We start from the raw sequence: 21,695 nt of genomic DNA on the forward strand, positions 1-21,695 counted from the left end.
ATATGCCTCAGGTTGAAGATCATTCACCAGGTGCAGAAGGACACCCACCCCCCGCCCCCGCTTCCTTCCAGGGGTCTCCCCCAAAGGGTGCAATTGCAGGAGAGACTCCCTGGAGGCAGAGCAGGATGGACAGAGCCACCTCAACTCAATTCCAGTTTTCAGGTGAACTTATTTTAAAAAATTTTATAGGTAAGTATGGAAAAATCAGGCTTAGATTATGAATTATAAAGTCATGAACAATATATCAGAATATTTCTATAGAAGGAACCTATTCCAGAAAATAGAACTACTTCGGGTAATATTAGATTCCTAAAATTTAAAGTTTTAAATTGTATAATTTTCATAATATTTACTGTATCCTTTAAGATAAGAACTTAACAATATATCATAGAGATCTTTCTATGTCAAACATATAGATATACATCATTCTTATAAATGATTTCATGGTATTCAATTATGTGATTATGTCATAATTTAAATAATAAGTGCTAATGATGAATCTTACATGATTTCATGAAAGATTAGTATATATAAATTTATTCTAAAAACAAGATAATTACTAAGGATCAATCATAACCAATAGTCATTAAAAAAAACTAATAAATTTAAATTGCTTTTCAGTTACACTGCTGAAAAATAGCTGTATAAAATTATGTGAGAAATTTTACTTTTTTCTAGCTACTTGAATTATAGGATCGTATTATTCATTATAGAATTAGGGAAACCAAGTGTCTGAACCAGACCATATGGCAATTATTCCTATAAAAATAACTCTGGATCAGAGAGAACATTTATATATAAATCAATTACTCATCCTGAGTTTCATATCTCTTTTTATACACGTGTTTGAATAACCACATGAATCAAGAAAAGGAAGAAAAGACAAGACTTAGAAAGTGATCAATGAGCACACCTCTGCTCACTGGACAAACTTTATAGCTCAAAACTTAAAATACTGGATTTTCTGGAAAACATTCTTAGAGTTTCTATAAATAAAAATGCTAGACTAGATAGTCTCCAAGGCCTTTATTCATACTAGAATATAATTCTCTCAAGGGTATGAGGCATGTTGTCTATTTTTAAAATCTGCTGTACATACAATAGGAGCAAAATAACTAGATGATTCAAATCAACTGATGATCTGAATACTTCCTATTAGGTAATAGGTTACCTGATAACCTATCAGGTAAAATGGTTTCCAAAGGGAAAAATACATGCCCCAGGTTTTCCTGGCAGAGTGGTTAGGAAGGTGGACTCTTCCTGCACCCAGATTCTTGCTTTGCCATATTGGATGAGTTACATAACCTCTCAGTGTCTCAATCTCCCTTTATAGAAAATGAGAATAATCTCGGTTCCTTCCTCATTGTGTGAATTATACAAACTATTATGTGTAAAGTGCTTAGAAAAGTACATGGCATATGGAAGGAGCTCAGTAAAATTTAATTGTTGTAACTTATTATTGATACTACATAATTTTAAGTGATTCATGGGTAAAGTTTTCATTTTAATATTTATATCTTTATTTTAATGTATTTTGGAAAAATTTAATATAGTTTTAAAAAATAGCTACCATAGCTATCAAATTTATGATTTTATAGATATTAAGGCTTAGAATGAGTCTGTCTTTAAAAAAAAGAGTAGGTTTAAAGTTAATGTAAGAAAAATAGTTAATAAAAAATGGTATAGGTAATACACAGGAGCAAAAATCTTCCCAAAATAAAAATTTAGGAAATACTGGAACTATACAATGTCTATTTATATGAATTTTTATACTTAAAAAATGACTCTAGTTTAAATAACCTTGTGTAAGAGTTGAGACATATGCAAAAGGTATTACATAACCAGTAACGACTAAGTCAGTTAGCAACAGAGACATTTCATTGGTCCAAACATCAACTGAGTACTCTATCCATAAAAATAGAAACTGTGTTTATAACAGATAGGAAGAAAAAACAATTGGAAGATCATGCATATGTGAAAAAATATAATGCTGGTGTGGTATTAAAAGGTGGACTTTGTATCCAGTCAGGTGATGTTAGTGATTTTTAAAAAGAAAATTCTTGGAGTTTCTAATAGATTGCTAATCTGACACTGCTCTAATTTATATTTTGTGCCTGGGGTATAGTCAAGGGTTTATCTCTGGTGGATGGGGGCTTTTCGTTTAAAGAGGAAGGCTCCAGAGGCTTTTGGTGTCTGGAGGGATAAGCTCATTCACATACCAATCAGGTAGGGCCCTGGGGGCTTACTGATTTCAACAGGTTTCTGACCTCAGCTCTGGTAAGGGGCCAGCATTTGAGAAGAGCACACCCAATTTCAGGAAATGAGGCAGGTTACAAACTGGGGGAAGGAAACCAGGCAGAGCATGAATGCAGTTTAACCAGCACTTCAAAGCCAAAGGTGCTTTCTCATGACATTAGAAATCGATACTTTGAAAAGTAGCCTTCTTTTTATACTTCATGTGAAGTTTCTTTTTAAAAAACCAACCAACCAACAAATAAATCACTCCTATAGTACTTACTAGAGTTCTTGTTGAAAATCCTGACTTACTGTGCTAAGGAGAACAAGGAAGAGGAGCATTAAGAGTCTATCATCTCTATCTGGGCTAGATCTATCATCAACATCAATTGTACTGGGTGCTTTAACTTCTGTTCTGTTTTTAACTTCAAAAAACCCAAGTGGTAGGAGCCCCTATGCCCAGGCCTAATATACCAGGAGTGGGATTTAAAGCTCTTCCTATGTACTACAATGCATGTTTTATCCACACTTGAACCAGAATTCTAAAGGAGAAACATCTTAGTGCTTGCGAATCAAATATAGGAAAACCATAAGAATCAAAGGGACACATCTCAGAGCAAAGCTACTTCCACGTTACCTGCAGAAGCTCCTTCTAGACAGGACTGGGACTCGAGTAAGGCAAGTGAAGCACTTTGGCTACAGAATTTAAGGTGACATTTATTCTCAGGGTTGTGCACCTGCCTGCTTAAATTCTGAGGCCTGATTGTCTGCTTGCTGCACTCTACTCTCTGTCCTTCTTCTAGAACGTTTACCTTCTGAAAGTTTGGAGTTCATATTTTGTTTTAGAAAGAGAGGACAATCTCTTACAAGAGTCCTTGTTATAAATAATGCTTGATAAGTTACTGATATGGTTTTTTAAAAAAAGGGCTAGGTGATAAAGGAAATATACTAGATTTCAGAGAAATCAAACCTCTAAAAAAACTGAGCAGGAATCTACAGATTATTGACTTTTCTTATTATTTCTCCCAAACGAGTAACTTTATAGTACAAAGGCAACTATAATCTGAATTATTAAGACAGGAAATAAAACATTTCTCAAGGTCTTTCTTACTTTTTCAGATATATCTGCTTTTTGGTTCAACTTTCTATCATAAACAAAAGAAATTATTCAATGCCCTTTACCCCAGCTCTATGGTAGGCACCTATCTGCTATAAACTTTACAGTTAAGAGACACCGACTTGGATTTATATACATAGACCAAGAGGGCAGAGTAAAAACATTTACTTAAATAAATTTAAAAGAGAATGATGCCACAGTTTATACCAGTCAAAAATAGGTGTCTGAGTGTTTTGTGGTAGAGAAATGCTAGTAGGCTGGAACTTGAAGAACTAGATTCAAATAACTGAGTTTTCTCACATACAAATGAAAGAATTACATTAAATAAGCCCTAAGGTCCTTCAAACTGTAGGAGTCTGTGATTCTATTTTAGGATTAGGCAGCCAAGGAATGGGGGCCAAGGACAGAACAGTCAGTATTCAGATAGAACAGCTTCATCAAGGTAAGAAGGAAGCAATTCAGTTCTTGTTTTCTCTAGTCACCCTAACTCTTGCTTAGTCTTGTTAAGACCACCCAGGCCAAACAACTGATAAGTATTTAATCCAAGACCAGCTAACACTGGATAAGAGTAGAAAAACATGATATCCCAAGATTACATTTTGTTATTTCATTCATGTGGTCAATAGTTTAGCAAATATTTACTAAGCCTCTGCCTTATGCAAGGTACTGTGCTGCGGAGAATGAACAAATATAGGCAATCACTGTCTGAATTTCAAATCCTGCTCAGTAAGGACACACAAAAACTGAAATGGAGAAGTTCCACAGGAGAGCTACAGAGTCCTGTGGTGGAAGCATAGCTTTCTGGTTTGGAATCCTGGTCTCCATTTAAAGCTATATACCCTGGAAGAGGTTAATTTCCCTTCAGTTTCCTCATCTATAAAATGGTGATAATAATAGTACTTTTTCATAAAGTTGTTGGGAGTATTAAATAATAGACAAAAGCAGCTTAAAATAATGCCAGGTACAAAGCCAATACCAGGTAAATGTTAATTATTATTGTTATTATTGGGATTTAGAGGATTAAGTGGTTGATTTGACTCCAGAGAAGGAAGAAATATTTCATAAGGAGTTAGTGTTAGAACTGGGCACTGAAAGATGGAAGTGAGGAGAAGGGGCAAAATGGCATAGATGATAGAAGCTTGTTCATCCCTTCTTGAGATCACACCAAGACACATCATAATTAAGATGCCAAAAGTTAAATACAAAAAGAGACTCTTAAAAGCAGCAAGAGAAAAGCAATTAGTTACCTACAAGGGAACTCCCATAAGCAGCCGATTTCTCAAAAGAAACTTTGCACGACAGAAGGGCTTGGCACAAAATATTCAGTGTTGAAAACCCAGGATCTACAACCAAGAATAATTTATCCAGCAAAGCTATCATTTAGAGTCGAAGGACAGATATAGTGCTTCCCAGACAAAAATAAGGTAAAGGATTCATCAACACCAAACCAGTATTACAGGATTGTTGGTGGGACTTCTTTAAGAAGAAAAAAATTTTTAAAAACATGAATAAAGAATGGTAATAACTACATTCCTATCAACAAGTACCGCAAATGGAAAAGAATTAAGTGCTCCAACCAAAAGATAGAGTGGCTGAATGGATAAGAAAACAAAACCCCTACATATGCTGCCTACAAGAGACTCACTTCAGATTAAAAAGCACATACCGACTAAAAGGAAGGGGATGGAAAATGATATTGCCATTATGGACCTAGAGGGTATTGTGCTGAATGAAGTCAGTCAGATAGAGAAAGACAGATATATGATTTCACGTCCATGTGGAATCTAAAGAACAAAATAAACAACAGAAACGGAAACAAACTCATAGATACTGAGAATATTTTGAGGGCCACTAGACGGGAGGCAGGGTTCGGGGAGACAGTGAAAAGGGGCAAAGGGATTAAGCAGTACAAATGGATACAAAATAATCATGGCGATATAAAATGTAACATAAGGAAAATAGTCAACAATGTTGTAATAAATATGTAAGGGGGAAGAGGGGTACTTGATTGCGGGGTGACCATTTTGTGAGTTACATAGATCTCTAATCACTATGCTGTACAACTGAAATTATTATTGTATGCCAACTATATTTTTTGAAAAACCTCATTGAATTGTACAATGTAAAAAAAAAAAAGAAAGAAAGAAAGATGAAGTGGGACAGGAGAAAAGAAGAAGGAGAAAGAGAGGGGCGAGAAGGAGAGAAATCCTTGCTATACAGTAAGTTCAATTTGGGTGGAGCGGAAAGTTCCTTAACAGAAATGGTGGTGTGAAATGCAATTCGGAGCACCATTGTAGAAGTTTATCATTTAGCTCTGTCCTCTTAATTTCCCTTCATCCCCGGTCATGTCCTAGAAATTAAACAGTAGTTAAAAAAATTGATCAAATATTATTAATATAGCTATGCAGTCAGCATTACATATATGTAATCCTGTATAGGTATCCTATATGGATAGATAAGCCTAAGCATCTAAATCCAAAAATCATTATGTATTTTTCTTGACGCTTTGTGGAAGCAACCTGTCAAGCCTGAAAAGCACTAAGAATTCTTAAGTCTAAGAATCAGAAAACAAGTTCCAAGCCAGGTTAAAGTCACTTAACCATTCCAGCCTCAATTTCCTTTTCATAAAAATAAACAGTACTACTATTATTTCAAGGAGAATGGATAGAAGAAATACTAAAGTGGTGAAAAGGTCATTCTAGGAAGGGAAAAAACTTGCCAATCTCCCTGGATTGATATAAGACACAAAAGCAAAAAATGGATATGAAATACTTTACATACCTGATAAATATAAGATACAAGAAATTTTTTCCTACATACCACACAGAAAAAAGCAGGAACTCCAGACAAGAAGGTGGTGGTATAAGTAAAAAAATACATAGGCTTTGGTGTCAGACTGACTAGGATCTGAATCTTGCTTGGTCCTGTCATTTACTAGCTCTGTGACCTGAATGCCTAATACCCTGAACTACTATGCTTCTTTCACGTTGTTGCTGGAATTATCAAATAGGTAATGAGAGTCCTGTAAAGGTGTCTCTCTTCACTGCTTCAGCCACATAGAAGCATGGGTGTTGTCCAATGACATACATCTTAGAAACTCTTCTTGGTTTCATCTTATTATTTTAACCCTTACTCCTCCTTCTTGGATCATCCTGATTTTTTTTTTTTTTTGTAAAGTGCTCTCTTTTTTAAAAATGAGGATGAGCCTAAAAATTATTTAATCATAATTTTACCTCTTCAATCGGGCTCTCCTTGACATTACTAAACAGAACCTCATGGACTTGTTTGTATGCTCTACTCTTTGTAAATGCTCAACAAATGGCTCTTAAATTAATAATAATATTGGAAAGTTCACAATTTAACTGGCAAATATCAGAAACAACCAAATACTCTTCGTCAAATCTAGGTCCAAGAAAACGAAATTTTATTACACATTTTTGGGACATTTTTAATAACAGTAATATTTTTAATTTGTTGAGCAAATTATAATTTTCTACGTTTATCTGCATGTAATATATCATTTGGTCCTCACTGCATCCTTGTGAAATTGGTTTGGCAGGTGATGTTTTCTATTTTACATACAGGAAAACAGACCAGCATTTCTCTCCAAGGTGTGGCAGAGCCACTTTAGAACCTGTCCTCCACTTCTAACCCAGCAGTCTTTTCATTCTAAAAACTTAAAGCAGCTTACTTTTTTCAAACAAACTGGAAATGAATAACAATGGGAATGTCTGCCAAAAAATCATATATAATAAACATAACTATCGGTCGGCAAAATCTGCTTAAAATGTGAGTTGCGTTAATTATTTTAAAAAATGGATGCATATATGGAGGGCATGAGGTATTTCCCCTATATTCCTGCTATCCCACCTCAATTGGCTTTGGTTCTCCATAGGACCTACATTCAAATATGATAATAACAGGTTTCACTACTTGGAGGGCAAAGACAAGAAAGCAATGTCACAGAGTGTGCAATGTAACATTTATCCGTGTATTCTAAAAAGCTATGTAGATGAGAGTGAACCCTCTCTGCCTCCTAAGCTCTCCACACTCAGCCCAAGGGCTGCTCTGATTAATAGTTGTCCAAAGCCCACATTATTTACTCTTCTTATTTGAGACATAGGTCAAATGCTCATTGCTAATAAAATCTGTTGGCTTTTATGATCCCTGGGTGGTGGTGACGATAAGGATTATCACTTTGTTAATACCTTAGTCTGTTTTTCAATGAAGCGAAGAGGAAGTTCCCTCTTAAAAGTAACTTATCTTTGATCAGTGCTACCAATATTTCAGGATCACTAGCACAATCTTGAGAAACAGACGATTATAAAGTGTCCAAAAGGCATCTGGGGCTTGGCCAACCTGACCACAAGCCCTGGTGCCAGGCAGAACCGGGATGGGGATGTTCAGTCTTCAGTGTGAAAAGTTACCGACTGCTCCCCCATAGCTTGGCACTGGATGGGGTGCAGGCCAGGCAGGCAGGCCCCTGGCTCGCAGTGACCTTGACAGCCCCTCCGCCGCCTCGGGGAGGCTCAGGGTGGACACCGGGCTGGAGCAGCAGCGTGGGAGTCTCGGCGCGGAAGCGGCGCGGGCGCAGTGGCGGTGTCGGCGGCCCCGGGAGGCTCCGCCGCGCGGGGGTCTCCCTGCTCCCCGGGCACCTCCAGCGGCGAGGCCGCGGCGCACCTGGGGCAGCGCTCTGGCGCGGGGCGCGGGGTTCCTGGGGACAGCAGTTGGGGTCATTACGCCGCCGCCGGGGGGCGGGCCCTACCTCCTCAGTGGCCGCGGGGCAGTAGGAGATGAGCACGAGCGTGGTGAGGAGGTTGACGGCGAGGCCCAGCAGAGTGATGGTGTTGGGGGCTACCCACAACGGGACCCACTGGAGCAGCCAGGTCCAGTAGATCTGCAGCGGCGGCTCGAGCAGCGAGGTGCCCGCGGCGCTGTAGCGATGCTCCTCCAGCCGCCGCAGCTGCGCGGCGCTCAGCGGCTCCGCCAGCGCCTTCAGCCAGCGCGCCGCCGGCCTGGCCCCGGCGCCCGCCGCCATGGCCGCCTGCGGGCCGGGCCGCTGCGGGCAGCGAGGGCAGCCCGCACCCAGCGCCAGGGCGGGGAGAGATGGAGGGCGGGGCTCGCGGGCCCGGGCCTGCGCCGGCCGGGTGGGACGAGCCGGTCGGGCCCGCTCGGCCGAGGTCCAGGTCAGGCCGGGCCGCCCCTGGTCCCGGGGCCTCCGCCCCCAGAGCCGCCGGGCTGCGGGCTGGGGGCGGGGCTTCGGGGAGCCGACAGACGAGGGGTGGGGGAGAGCCCGGCGGGGTGTCCGGGAGGGCTGGACCGGCTGTCACGGGCCACCGGCTCACCATTAGGGCCCTGCAGACAGAAACTTTGTAACTGGCGCTCAGAGGGCCCTGACTTCCCCGAGGGCTTGACGCACCTGTCTCTAAGGTCTGGTTCTTCTTCCGGGACGTCTGGTAACGCTTCTCGGGCGAGAGCCTCGCTGGCTGGTCAGTTAGGAAGCTGGTTCCTCTAACGTGTGAGCCGTGCACAGCTCCTTTCTCCCAGTGTGCGTGCGATCTCTCGGGCCTTTGGCCGTCCACACTGAAGAGCCTAGATAGGCGAAGCGGGGGTGAGAACATGACTTGCGCGTCTTGAGTCACCAGCATGGTGGCCTCATCTGTCTGCCAGAAGAGAGGCCACGCTTGATAAACACACAAGCACAATTCTTCCTTCCAACCCTCAAGACAGGGGCCCTGCCATGTATTCGTTCTAAAGAATCCTTACTGCGGTTCAGGGTTTAGAGAATAAGGCGTTGAAACTAAAAATCAGGACTTGGAAACACTGTCTATCAAGAGGACTGAATTTTTGAAACCCCAAAGCCCCCCCCCTTTTTTTTTTCAGAGCATCTGATACCAATAACAATAGATAATTCTACGCACACCCTTCCAGGGGAATAGAGGACGGGGATCTAGGCAGTATCCTCCCACTGCACGCCCGGAGCATCACGCTACCCATGTGGTAGTTCACCAGCTTTTACCTCATAATGCACCCTATTAGACAGGGGACGTCCTGTCATAAACATGTTATATTGAGATAAGCCTGCCACTGTCCTCCCCGCCTTTTTTTTTCACTTCATGGCTTCATGGTTTTGATTGCACTTCTCTAAGGCACAGAACAAACTCAGAAACTGCGCTCAAGGTAGCTGTGTTAAGCAATGTCTTAGCAGATGCAGTTTGTCCCACAGGATTCATCACACCTTAGAGATGGGTCAGCAAACTACCACCCAGCCCACCACCTGTGTTTTCACACAGCCCATGAGCTAAGTCTGGTTTTTTACATTTTTAAATGCTTGAAAAAAAATCAAAAGTTTTTTTTGTGTGTGTGACATGAAATTACATGAAATTCACATTTCAGTGCCATGAATAAAGCCACGTTTATGGCTTACAAGTTGTTTGTGACAGCTTTTGCACTCCAAGAACAAAGCTCAGTGGTTGTGACAGAGACGGTATGGCCTACAAAGCTTAGAATATTTACTATCTAGCCTTTTACGGAAAAAGTTTAGCAACTCCTGCCTTAGAGCCAAACCAGGGTGTCTACTGGCCAGACCATTCACTGAATATACATTTCCTAATCTTTAATGTGAAAAATGATGCTGAAGAATGCAGGAAAGGAATCAGAATGATTCCACAGATCCACTTTTTACTATACTGGTTTTATGGACAGTAAACTTGGAGATATTTACTTTTATTTCATCAATGCCATGAGTAATCCAAGAAAAATCCTTTTCCAGATTAAAATTTTAACTATATTGTAGTTTTTGTTTTGTTAGTTTTTTGTTTTATATTCATGTATAAGTGAAAACATATTTTTTTGTCTTTTTCCATCTGACTTATTTTACTTAGCATAATACCTCCATTTATGTTGTCACAAATGGCAACATTTTTTCCCAAGCTTATATATATATAATATATATTATATTTTAACATATATATTAAAATATATATATATATTTTAACATTTTATTGTTTTATTTTCCTCCCTACCCCTCCCCTCTGGTAACCATTAGTCCATTGTCCATGTCCTTGAGTCTCTGTTTGTTTGTCCTGTTCATTTGTTGCTTTTAGGTTTATAATCCGCATGTAAGTGACATCATCTGATTTTCAACCTTCTCTGTCTGGCTTATTTCGATTAATATGATTATTTCCAGATCTATCCATGTTGTTACAAATGGCAGTATTTCATCTCTTCTCATGGCTGAGTAATATTCCATTGTATATATGTACTACAGCTTCTTTAGCCAATCATCTATCGGAGGACACTTCAGTTGCTTCCATGTCCTGGCCAGCGTGAATAATGCTCCTATGAACATCAGTGTGCAAATGTCTTTTCAAATATGGGTTTTCAAGTCTTTGGGGTAAATACCCAGTAAAGGGATTGCTGGATCATATGGTAGGTCAATTCTTAGTTTTTTGAGGAACCTCCATATTGTTTTCCATAGTGGCTGTACCAATTTGCAGTGCCACCAGCAGTGTATGAGGGTTCTTATTTCTCCACATCCTCTCCAACATTTGTTATTACTTGTCCTGTTGATTATAGCTATTCTAACAGGTGTGAGATGGTATCTCATTGTGGTTTTGATTTGCATTTCCCAAATAACTAGCGATGTTGAGCATCTTTTTTTATATTTGTTGGCCATTTGTATGTCCTCTAGGGAGAAATGTCTGTTCAGGTCCTCTGCCCATTTTTTGATTGGATCATTTGGGTTTTTTTGTTGTTGTTATTGAATCTTATGAGTTCTTTGTAGATTTTGGATCTTAGCCCCTTATCGGAGGTGTTGCTTACAAATATATTTTCCTATTTGGATGGTTGTCTCTTTACCTTGTTGATGGGTTCTTTTGCTGAGCAGAAGCTTTTTAGTTTGATACAGTCTCATTCGTTTAGTTTTGCTTTTACTTCCCTTGCCTTTGAGGTCAAATTCATAAAATCCTCTTTAAGTCCCAGGTCCTTGAGTTTAGTTCCTATGTTTTCTTCTATGCATTTTATTGTTTCAGGTCTTATATTCAAGTCTTTAATCCATTTTGAGTTAATTTTGGTGTGTGGTGATAGACAACAGTCTAGTTTCATTCTTTTGCAGGTGGACTTCCAGTTTTCCCAGCACCATTTATTGAAGAGGCTTTCCTTTCCCCACTGAATGTTTTTGGCTTTTTTGTCGAAAATTATTTGCCCATAAAAATATGGGTTTACTGCTGGACTCTCGATTCTGTTCCACTGGTCCATGTGTCTGTTTTGCTAACCAATGGCAATATTTTATCTTTTTTCTGAGCTACTGTGTGTAATGCCACAATGAATATAGGGATGCAGATACCTTTTAAATTAGCATTTTCATATTCTTTGGATAAACACTCAGAGGAGGAATTGCTGGATCATATGGTAGTCCTAGTCTCAATTTTTTGAAGATCTTCCATACTTTTTCATAGCGGCTGCACTAATTTACCATCCCACAAATAGTGTGTGAGGGTGCCCTTTCACATCCTCTCCAAAATCAACTAAAGAACTTCTGTAAGGCAAAGGAAACCATCAACAAAACAAAAAGTCAACCATCTGAATGGGAGAAGATATTTGCAAATGACACATTCGATAAGGAGTTAATATCCAAAATATATAAAGAACTCATGCAACTCAAAGACAAACCACCCAATTAAAAAAACAGGCCGAGGATCTGCATAGACATTTTTCCAAGAAAAATATACAGATATGACCAACAAGCATAGGAAAAGATGTTCAACATCACTGATTATTAGGGAAATGCAAATCAAAACCACAATGAGAAAACACCTCACACCTGTTAGAATGGCTATTAACAAAAAGACAAGAAATAACAAGTGTTGGCGAGGATGGAGGAGGGACACTTTTATCAGATTGTCTTTCCTTTGGGATAGCTGAGAAAGAATGGCCCCAGATAAATATTCAGATAAGAAACTAGAGAGATCAAAGGTTGGAGCTGCACTCTTCCAGCATGAACGAGCACGTGAATCACCTGGAGATCCTGTTATAATGCAGGCTTTGAGTTAATGGATCTAGAGAATGAGAGCAGAGCTGAGAGTTTTCATTCCTAACAAGCTCCCAGGTGATGCTGCTGGCCATGGAACCACATTTTGAGTAACAGGGAACTGAAGCATATGGTCTTAGAAGGCTTAGGTGGAGGTACTACTCTGAGCAAGCCCCTTGAGCCTCAGGTGGAAGGTGATGAGGCAGAAAGAAGAGAGAAAGGACTCAGGCAATTAAGGGATTAGAAAGATAAGCTTGACTCACTAATTTTGCTTAAGGCTCTTCTTTCCAGGGCAAAGAAGAATAGATAAATAGATGTTTAAGATTTTCCACTTTATTTTTATATTCTATTTTATATTTTGATTTTATATTTTACATATATTTTAAAAATATGTACGTATTTTAATTGATCATGTAGTACAAATCCAGTGGAATCGAGATCTACTTGTTGGTCCTTGGTGAAGGTGTTAGTTGTTGGTTGTTAAGTTTTTTAAAAATGATACTGTGCTTCCCAGACTGAGATACCTAAAGGTATGTCTGGAAATGCATCCATTTGAAGATCGCAGAAGAAAAAAATTGTTTTCTATTAAATAAACCTGTATACCATGGAGAAGAATAAAACATGTGGATAAATTTTAATGAATCCAAGGGGTTGTGGCAGTGGCTTCAAGCTATGTTCTCACTGTCCTGTCCCAGGTTTTCTTCTGCAGATAGGAACACAGCAGTGATGAACAGGGTTAAGAGATCGTGACTGAGATAATGCCTGTAAAGCAGGAAGCAAGTGCTCTTTTCTTTTTATTGTTGATTTTCTCATTGCCATTTCCTCTTTCTTTAGTTCCTTGCCTTATGAGATTGTTCCTGGCTTCATTTCTATCTCACTGCTCTTGATTGCCCTTCCCTCTGTACAAATAATCATGTGTTAGTTTTCCTCCTTTTCTCTCTCTTGCTAGATGTTGATTCTTGGTCTTGGCCTTCACTGAGCCCCTTTTACCACATCCTCCCTCTCTTTCTATCACTCTCGCTTAACTTATTCAGGAAGTGGAGTTGCTAAAGGCAGGCTTTGGGTCTGAGTCCCTGCTTCCCATTATGAGAACTTGATAATTATTAAAGGACCCAGGGAACAACTTATCTCACCAATGAACTCCTACTTCTACCACTAGCCAGTATTTATTAAACCCTAACTACGAGCTATTAAGAAGAGCGTAAAAATAACCATGCTCAGAGAGGCTCTGCCTCTTCTTGGCAGCCTTCATTATTACTGAATCTGCCTCCGGCTCAGTGGTACCTCCCAGTGCAGAAATGGGAACTGGATTTATAATGACCCCCAGTAGACACTCAGGAGAGGAGCTGGGATTAACAGCCCACTGGCACTTTACCCATAGCCTTCAGGGGATATATTATTTGGCTTCTAGTGCCTGGAATTTTCCAAATGACTGCATGACTTCAAACCAGCATTGGTTTATTTTGCAACATGGCTTCTTTCCAATTACCCTTTGTCCCAATCATCCAAGAGGGATCCCTTGCAAAATCTGAATTCTTTCCTTGCATAGTGTGGCTAGTAACCCTTAGTTATTTTTTCTTTCTTTTTTTTTTCATTAACTTAAATTTTTTTTTAAGGGTTTAAATTGGTATACAATGTCTTTCAGATGTTTTCTTGGACTCCAAGACTAGGATGAAAGTAGAGTAATATAAGGAGGGCAACTTTTGCTTGTGGAGAGCTGTGTAAGGGCTTAGCTACAAAGAACAGGAAGATTATTTCTAAAACTATTGCTTGGGAGAAAATGAAGTTATGGTCAATTATGCACTAGAGCACCAGGTTTTTTTCTTTAAGGACTTGAGTCAGCTGGTACCCCAAACCACACTCTGAGTGACCCCTCTCTGAAAGTGTTTAAGTGTCTTGCTGCCTCCTGGCATTTTGTTCCTAGTAATCTACTTCAGATAGAAGAAAAGTATTCAACTAGGTCAGAGATTGTTCAGGTCAGTGCATTTGGAGACAGAGATCATCAAGTGACTTTAAGAGGGTGATGACAGCCCTTAGAATCAGGAGAACTGGTCCTTCCATTGGCAGGTTTATGTCTCTCATCTTTGCTAAGTTATCAAAGTTTAATTGGATTTTATAAATATCTACATGTAGCAATCACCTGAATCTTTGGTGCAAGGATGGTAATTAGTGACCCAGCTAAAATAAGGAAATAAATGTAGAGTTCAATTTACAATCGATAATATTATAGGGAGAATTGGTAACACTGTCTGGTATTATTATTTCCTTATTCTACTCTTACTCCTAGGAAGAAGAAACCAAATTTATATTTCTAGAATTCCGTTCGGGGAAACTTAAGTGAAGAAGGAATTGAAAAATCAGATCTGGAGTTTAGTGAGTGCAGGGGAGGAAGTTGTGGTAGTGGAAAGGTCAGAGATGCTGGATGGTGAAGGAGGGGAGGAGGGGATACAGGAAAGGGAACACAGGTGGTTGGGGGCTGCCTGAGCTCATATACATATTTATAGCTCACATACATATTTAGGTGTTATAAGTCAAACTAACAGATGCTTACGAAAATAGTTGAATCCTGTAGTCTTCATGAAGATACCCTCATAATGGCCTGGAAGGCCAAGTTTGATTGTGGAATTACCAGATTCTTCAGAGATACTTGCCACAGTGTTGTGACTCACTGCTAGTCTTTGGTCTCCCTGCTCTTTGCATCCTTTCTGCATCACACCATGAGGGATCTCAGGTGCACACATGTAGATGCTCCAGCCTCAAGCACAAGCTCTAGTCCCACGCCCCAACCTCCTGGCAAACAGGTGCCTCTTGACCACCCTTTACCCCTCAGTGTGCATATACTGGCCATGTGGTTCTTCCTTAGAGGTTTAAACCCAGGAAAAAGGCCCACAAAGGCCCTAACAGTGAGCATGGGTACAGTCTATAAGAAAGAATGGTGTGGTAAGTGTTCAAGTAGGCACATCTACTTGGTTTTATGGCCTCACTGCCTGTGTCGAAAAAGGCCAGCATGAGGCTCTTAAAAATGCAGAAGTCCCTCTTGCATGTCCAAGGCTGGTACTAAGTGGTAGAACTGTTCAGTGTTCCCACAAAGAACATCTTTAAAAATAGCAGGTAAATAGCCAGCTATGGCCTTAGAGATTGAAAGCCCCTAGGTCCACACTTGTCTAGCAAGTTCCAGAGTCACCTGTCTTTGAAAGGACCATACGGGGCTAGACCCCAAGCATCTCTGCAGTCACCAATATACACTGAAATGGAAATACTTTCCTTCTCTCCATTTTCTAGACACCAGAAAAGATTCCAGTTGAACCAGGACTGGAGGTAGGACCTCCCCTTGCCTGGCCCCCAAGCAAGACAGAGAATTTCTCAATCTGCTTGGCCATTGGGAAACTCAGAGTCCTGGGATGCTAGGCCTACTTATAGGTCACAATGCGCTTAGCTCCTAGAACAAAAGACCAAAAGAACAAGGAGGGGGAAGGCAAGGTGTGATGAGTTCCTTACACCACTTCCTTAACTGAAACCTTCTCTACAGCATCAGGAAAAGTGAAGGAAGTTGCCAAAAAGATTATGGACTTGGACAAATGTTTCTCAGCCTCTAGATTTTGAAGAAGGTTTCCATCAATTTGAATGGATGCCATCAGCAAATCCTAAATCTGTAACTGCTCTGTAATCTGCAGCAGCTCTTTGTCACTATGACTAACTGTTCTGGCAGGAGCTTTGGTGGATCTGGCCAGGATGCCAAGCCAGAGACATGACAGAGGTCAGGTCTGACTTTGGTAGCATGCTGGCTCCCAGGCTTCTGTCTCAGCATACAACCCCAAACACAAAAACAAATACTGTGTCATTTCATCATAAACACTTCAGATTTATTGTAGCATTTATTGAATACATTTTCCCTTCTGTTGAGAAAATTTGTTTGGAAGACTTTAAGTCTTTTAGCAAATTCAAATGGGAAAAAGGCACAGATTCACTGGTGTCAAGCAGGGTTGTGTGAAATATACAACTCTGCTTTGCTTAGAAAATCTCTTAGATCAAGAGAAAGATGGATTTTCAAGATCTATCATGGTGTACTGTACTATATTTTTTACTCTGGGGGAAAAAAAAAGCATGTACAGCCTATTATTTTAAACTAAAATAACTGCTTTTGCTTATTCTAGAGTTTGCATTTTTTTTTTGTAAAGTACAGTGACCGAGCACAGACAATAACGATCAAAATGCTGACTTCAAATGGGATTTTGTTTGCAATTTTTAATTAAGCAATCTGTGCAAACATTTTTTTTTTTTACTTCAACATTGAGAGAAAAAAAAAAAAATGGCCACACTTGGGTGCCTGGTGTCAAAACAGAAAATACTTTCTCATTGCAACCAGATTTCAAAGCAGTGGAGTGCAGAGAGGCAGCGCCCAGGCCCTTAGTATTCCTCAGGATTGCTTGATTGCAAGTCTCGCAAATATGAATCAATTATGTTAGGAGGTACACCTTGCAAGAGGAGCCTGCAGAAGGAAAGTCCACCTAGGGAGGACAGAAAGAAAAGGCAAAGTCAAAACCGTCTATGTGAAAAATCACTGAAATAATATTTCTGGACTAGCTGCCTAGAGATGTGACTAATTATATTCCAGTTAGTTACAAAAAATCCATTCAGTCCCCACTTGGAAATCTTCTCCTGGGTTAAGTACATTTAGAATTTAAAGCACTTGGCATCTGGAAGGAAAAGCAAGTTCCCAGCAGACTCATAGCAGTGTTTGTTCCCTACTATTATTCAATCTTAGTTTAAATTCCTAACTGGTTGGAAAGTACTTATTACTCTCTGAGAGGTCTTATTACTTATTACTCTCTGGAGATTCTCTATAGATGATTTAAGTGCTCTGAGTGAATGGCGGAACAAATGCAGGCCATATTATGAATCTGTGGGAAGCAATGTTTCCGGTTTGTTAATGTTCTTTTTATTTAAGCACAAAAAATTCTGACTCGAGCACTTTGAAAAAGAAAAAAGGCTCTACTTTAACTTTGGCTATTTATACATTGTCGAAAGTGAAAAAATTGGAAATATTTTGTTAAAAATACTAAAACCTATTCGATTCCTTCTGACAGTGAGAGAAATACCTACTAATATCTCCTACTTACCTTCTGTGTTTCTGAATTATAGTTAAAAAATAATAAAAGTACTCTTCATGAGAGAACCCATGAAACCATAACAATTCATGGTCCTTTAGAGAAATGCTTCACTACTTGCTAAAAAATTCACGTCCAGACAAAAACAGCATGCCATTTGAACATTCTGAAAACTTCTTTAATGCAAATTTGAGAGTCATTCTGCTTTTATTTAAAAAAAAAAGTCAAGTCACATATTGATAGAAATGATGCCACTTATATACATGTCCATTCCTTGATGCAGAGTTTAGAATGCTTGGGTATCACTCATTTTCATCTACATTAAATGCTTTAATTCATGCTCTACTGCATTCAACAACTTGCTTCATGTCAACAGGGGATTGTTGTGCAGGATAAGTACTAGCTGTTAATATCAAGATACTGAAATACAAATTAAAACTACCAAGTTAGAGATTTTAAATAGTCTATTTTCATTGGATTACATAATGAAAATCATGCCATACTCCACAGGCTTTGTATGGCTTATGACAGTCATAAGCTTCATATGCCTAAACCATATGAAAGCTTACCTTAGATGATAATATACATTCAAAAATCCTTACTGTGCTACAACTAAGGAAAAGAGAAAGAGAGAAAGACGTCGTAAGCATTAATAAAGTGCTAAAACCACAGTTGAGTACTTGTTGGATGAAATTATGGTCATGATTATGATGAGGTGATTTCATTAATCCTTAGTCATGTGAAAGATGTAGGAAAATAGAAGCATATGGAATGAAGAGCAGGGATCCAGTCACTTCAAAAGGATCATTAATATGTAAAACATGTATTAATATGCACAACCGCTTTGCCTAAACAGGTGGCAGAGCCAATTTGATGGTATAGTGAATATTTATGGTAAGAGCTTCCAAACCATTAGCTTAAAAAAAAAAAACCTACAACATATATATATTGTGTTTTTCAACAAAAGAAAAACATAAATAATAGACAAAGCATTAGTGTACATATATATATGTTGAAATTCTAAAAGGCAAAATTATCAAGTAGATGTAAATATTAGACTAGTGTATTCTATAATATTGTGTTCTGAACTGATTATATATGACCGATTTAAATAAACGCAAGACTTAGACGAATAGGCTAGAAAGTGACCATACGAATAATTTACAAAACTTTAAAGGAAGAGCCCTAATTCTTTCCTCTTTTGAAAGCTGACATTACCTCTGGGGACTCAGCAAATACTGCAAACTCAGACATAGATCTAAGTCATTAGAGTTTACATCAGGTTGCTTACTCAGCTCCAAAGAACTTCTTAATTCACTCTTCCAAATGGAGGTGAATCATGCATTTATGATAAGACACATTTATTGCTTAATACATTTAGTAATGGGGCCTACAATTTGGGTTCCATGAAAATATCCAAAATGTCCAACAGTTAAATAGGTTACAGATATTCTACTGGTGAATTTTTCACTGGAAAATTAAATATGAAAGTTTCCAAATATTGGATCTATTTTGATTTGTGACCTCTTCCCATCAAAAATGTCCAAAACACTTTTTCTACAATTTAGCAACTTAAAAATGTTCAGTTTTCTGAATTTCAATGTGAATCTAAGGAAACTAAACTATCTTAAAGGAAGATCCCATCTCTTTATACATGAAATATGGAAAAATTAAAGAAATACCATGGGTTTCTAGGTTTTGATAATCTTATATCTAAAATGAGGTCATCTTCAAATGTAGATTTCTGGCTTTGTTTATGGGGACCTGTGGTGCTTAATATCCTTGAATAATTTGGCCTTCCTTGTTCATGGCATAAATACCGTATGCCATGAGCTGCTAAAAAATATAATTAAAAGCAAATGAGAAAGTCAAGCTTTACATGCAAAGTACGATTTCATGTAAGAGGAATGGAACAGAAAGTAGAAATATCCAGTGGAACATGAACTTATAAAACCTGTTGCTGCCCCTTCAGGAATTCTGGTTGTCCAGGGGTATTTATTCCTTGATATATCACTGTAGAATTAGAATATTTGTACCAGTATTTATTTATTCTCAGTTGACATTCTTACCTTTATTTTTCACAGCGTAACTTGATTCAAGTCACCTATTACCAGATAACAATCTGATGATAAATAATCTTGGCTTTACTTTAGGACCAAAAGCTATTACCAACATATTACAATTGATATCTTACTATGAACTTATATACTAGAATACATTATTTATATTATTAAATTAAATTACTATGGAATTCACTATGCAATTACTATAAATAATATATCATCTATACAATTAACATTATTAGCATCTATGGAAGACCCCAAATGTTGAACCATTTATGAAATCATCATTTTATAGCATTAGCATTCAATTATTTTCAAAACACGCAGAAGTAGTACTAGGCTTTTTTTTTTTTTTTTTTTTGATGTTGAAACATAAATATCAACAATACCTTGGAACTAACTAATAAGGCTAGGCATTTAGAAACCAGACTTATTTTCAACTGTGACCTTAATCTGCATTTAAAGCTAATAAGCAGCTAAAATAATAAATTTGCAAGCACTATCTCAAAGTAAAGTTTGAAGTTTCTTATGAATATTATTATGTTTTTTTTATTTGAGAGGGAAGAAAACAAACAAAAAATTTCCCCTTACTCAATTGCAAATCTACTATACTGTATTATCTGAAGACAGACAGAGATCATAAGAGAAAGAATACTGGTTTTTTTTTTTTTAGTTATAAAAGTAAATTTTTTTCAAAAAGTTTCTTTACTATTTTATACTAAAATTGATATTAAAAAACTTTTTCTTTACATAAATATCCTAAGCATTTATGATGTTTTTTCTTAACTAGATATTTACAAGATTACCTTTCTGACTTTTAGATCATAATTTTTTTCATTATAGAGGTAGGAAAAGACTTTGGTTATCACAGAAAGACAATATAATACAATAAGAACAGAGAAAAGACATTAGGATCATTTCATCTATTATTTCTTAACAGTGACTCAGACAACTGTAGTTTTCATGGTGTCCCAAAGTAGGTTTTGATTGTCAAGAAAAAACTTCAGTATAAAAATATACTCAATTAATACGAAAATTGATTAATATGACAGATTATGCTGAGACTTTTCTACCACACTAATCCTTATATGTTTTCTTGGTTACAAAACTTCTGAAAACTGCTATAAATTAAATGCATTCCTGTAAATGGAAGTTCTCTAATGAGATTTGAAAAGCAATTGATAAAAATACGTGTATGTTATATTCTGCATGTGTAATATTATACACTAAATTAACAAACTTACCCATATATATTGAAAGTTTCAGAAAATAGTAAACTAATGAAATAGTGTAAATTCCTTAATTGCAGTTTCATTAGATAAACTTTTGCACTAGGATTCTATTTATAGATGAACTACATCACCAAAGTAATATCCCCCGACTTTATTTATTCTCACCGTGCTGTGCACATACCAGCATTCCATTGAAATTAATATTTCTTTAGTTAACAAGAATTGCAAGAGATGAAAAAATAAGTCTATGTAGATAACCAAGTAGCCTTCACAAATAAATCACGAGTAAATGCAAAATGTAAAAATGTCTTCTCAAATTCTCTTCCCCCTTCCTCCATCCAGAACATTTTGGCAAACAATTTGGATTTTGCAGTAAGGACAATAATCAAGAGACTTCCTTTCATTTTATCCTACACCTAAGATCTAGGACGCCATACCTTTCACCTCCAGTTTGCATTCGATCTCCACTGTCCCAAGGTCATTGACTGCTTTGCAGCAGTAGGTGCCTCCGTCATAGGGGCTGGGCTTGCGAATCTCCAGAGTACAGACCCCTTGATTGCTGAACATCCTGTATCTTGGGTCATCCACAATAGCAACTTTGTTTTTCATCCAGGTTATTTTGGGCTGAAGTTAATAAGGAAGTCAGTGAGGTCAAAACATATCTGTATTTAGCATATTAATAGGCCATCGAAGCCAGTGACAGAATTTTAAAGCATGGCTTAGAAAGAAAGCACATCTAAGAAGAATTCACTTCCACTTGAGCACTGTTTCTCTCAAATTAAATTCTACTTAGCACTTGGCAGGAGAGCAAATGAGCAGTTCTGAAGAAGCAAGCCAGAATGGTTCAGAGGACAGCTCTGGGACAACCGTCCCAAACAGATTCAGTTGCATCTCAGTTTGCTCTACAGG

The 21,695-nt window shown here is 38.2% G+C and overlaps 2 protein-coding genes across 5 annotated transcripts in view; both read right to left on the reverse strand.

The window, feature by feature from the left end:
• The window catches only part of CHPT1 (choline phosphotransferase 1), a 33,777-nt gene extending 25,172 nt beyond the window's left edge, over nt 1-8,605 (reverse strand). For 3 of the 4 annotated variants that reach the window (XR_005656162.1, XR_005656160.1, XM_039877966.1), the window contains exon 1: nt 8,118-8,405. Coding sequence is in view for 2 of the 4 variants with exons in the window: in XM_039877966.1 (XP_039733900.1) it covers nt 8,118-8,390 (273 nt within the window). In the remaining 2 variants the exon portion in view is untranslated. Of the gene's footprint in view, nt 1-8,117 lie in introns of all 4 variants that reach the window. The other variant, XM_039877965.1, reaches the window with a different exon arrangement.
• Nucleotides 8,606-16,499: 7,894 nt separating this feature from the next.
• The window catches only part of MYBPC1 (myosin binding protein C1), an 81,386-nt gene continuing 76,190 nt past the window's right edge, over nt 16,500-21,695 (reverse strand). Inside the window, exons 30-31 of the mRNA XM_039878300.1 lie at nt 21,224-21,410; nt 16,500-16,891 (exon numbers count right to left, since the gene is read on the reverse strand). Coding sequence (XP_039734234.1) covers nt 16,791-16,891; nt 21,224-21,410 — 288 coding nt within the window. The 3' untranslated portion in view covers nt 16,500-16,790. The remainder of the gene's footprint in view (nt 16,892-21,223; nt 21,411-21,695) is intronic.

The sequence above is a fragment of the Pteropus medius genome, unplaced genomic scaffold (assembly GCF_902729225.1).
Source record: "Pteropus medius unplaced genomic scaffold, Ma_sr-lr_union100, whole genome shotgun sequence".
In the NCBI taxonomy this organism is placed as follows: domain Eukaryota; kingdom Metazoa; phylum Chordata; class Mammalia; order Chiroptera; family Pteropodidae; genus Pteropus; species Pteropus medius.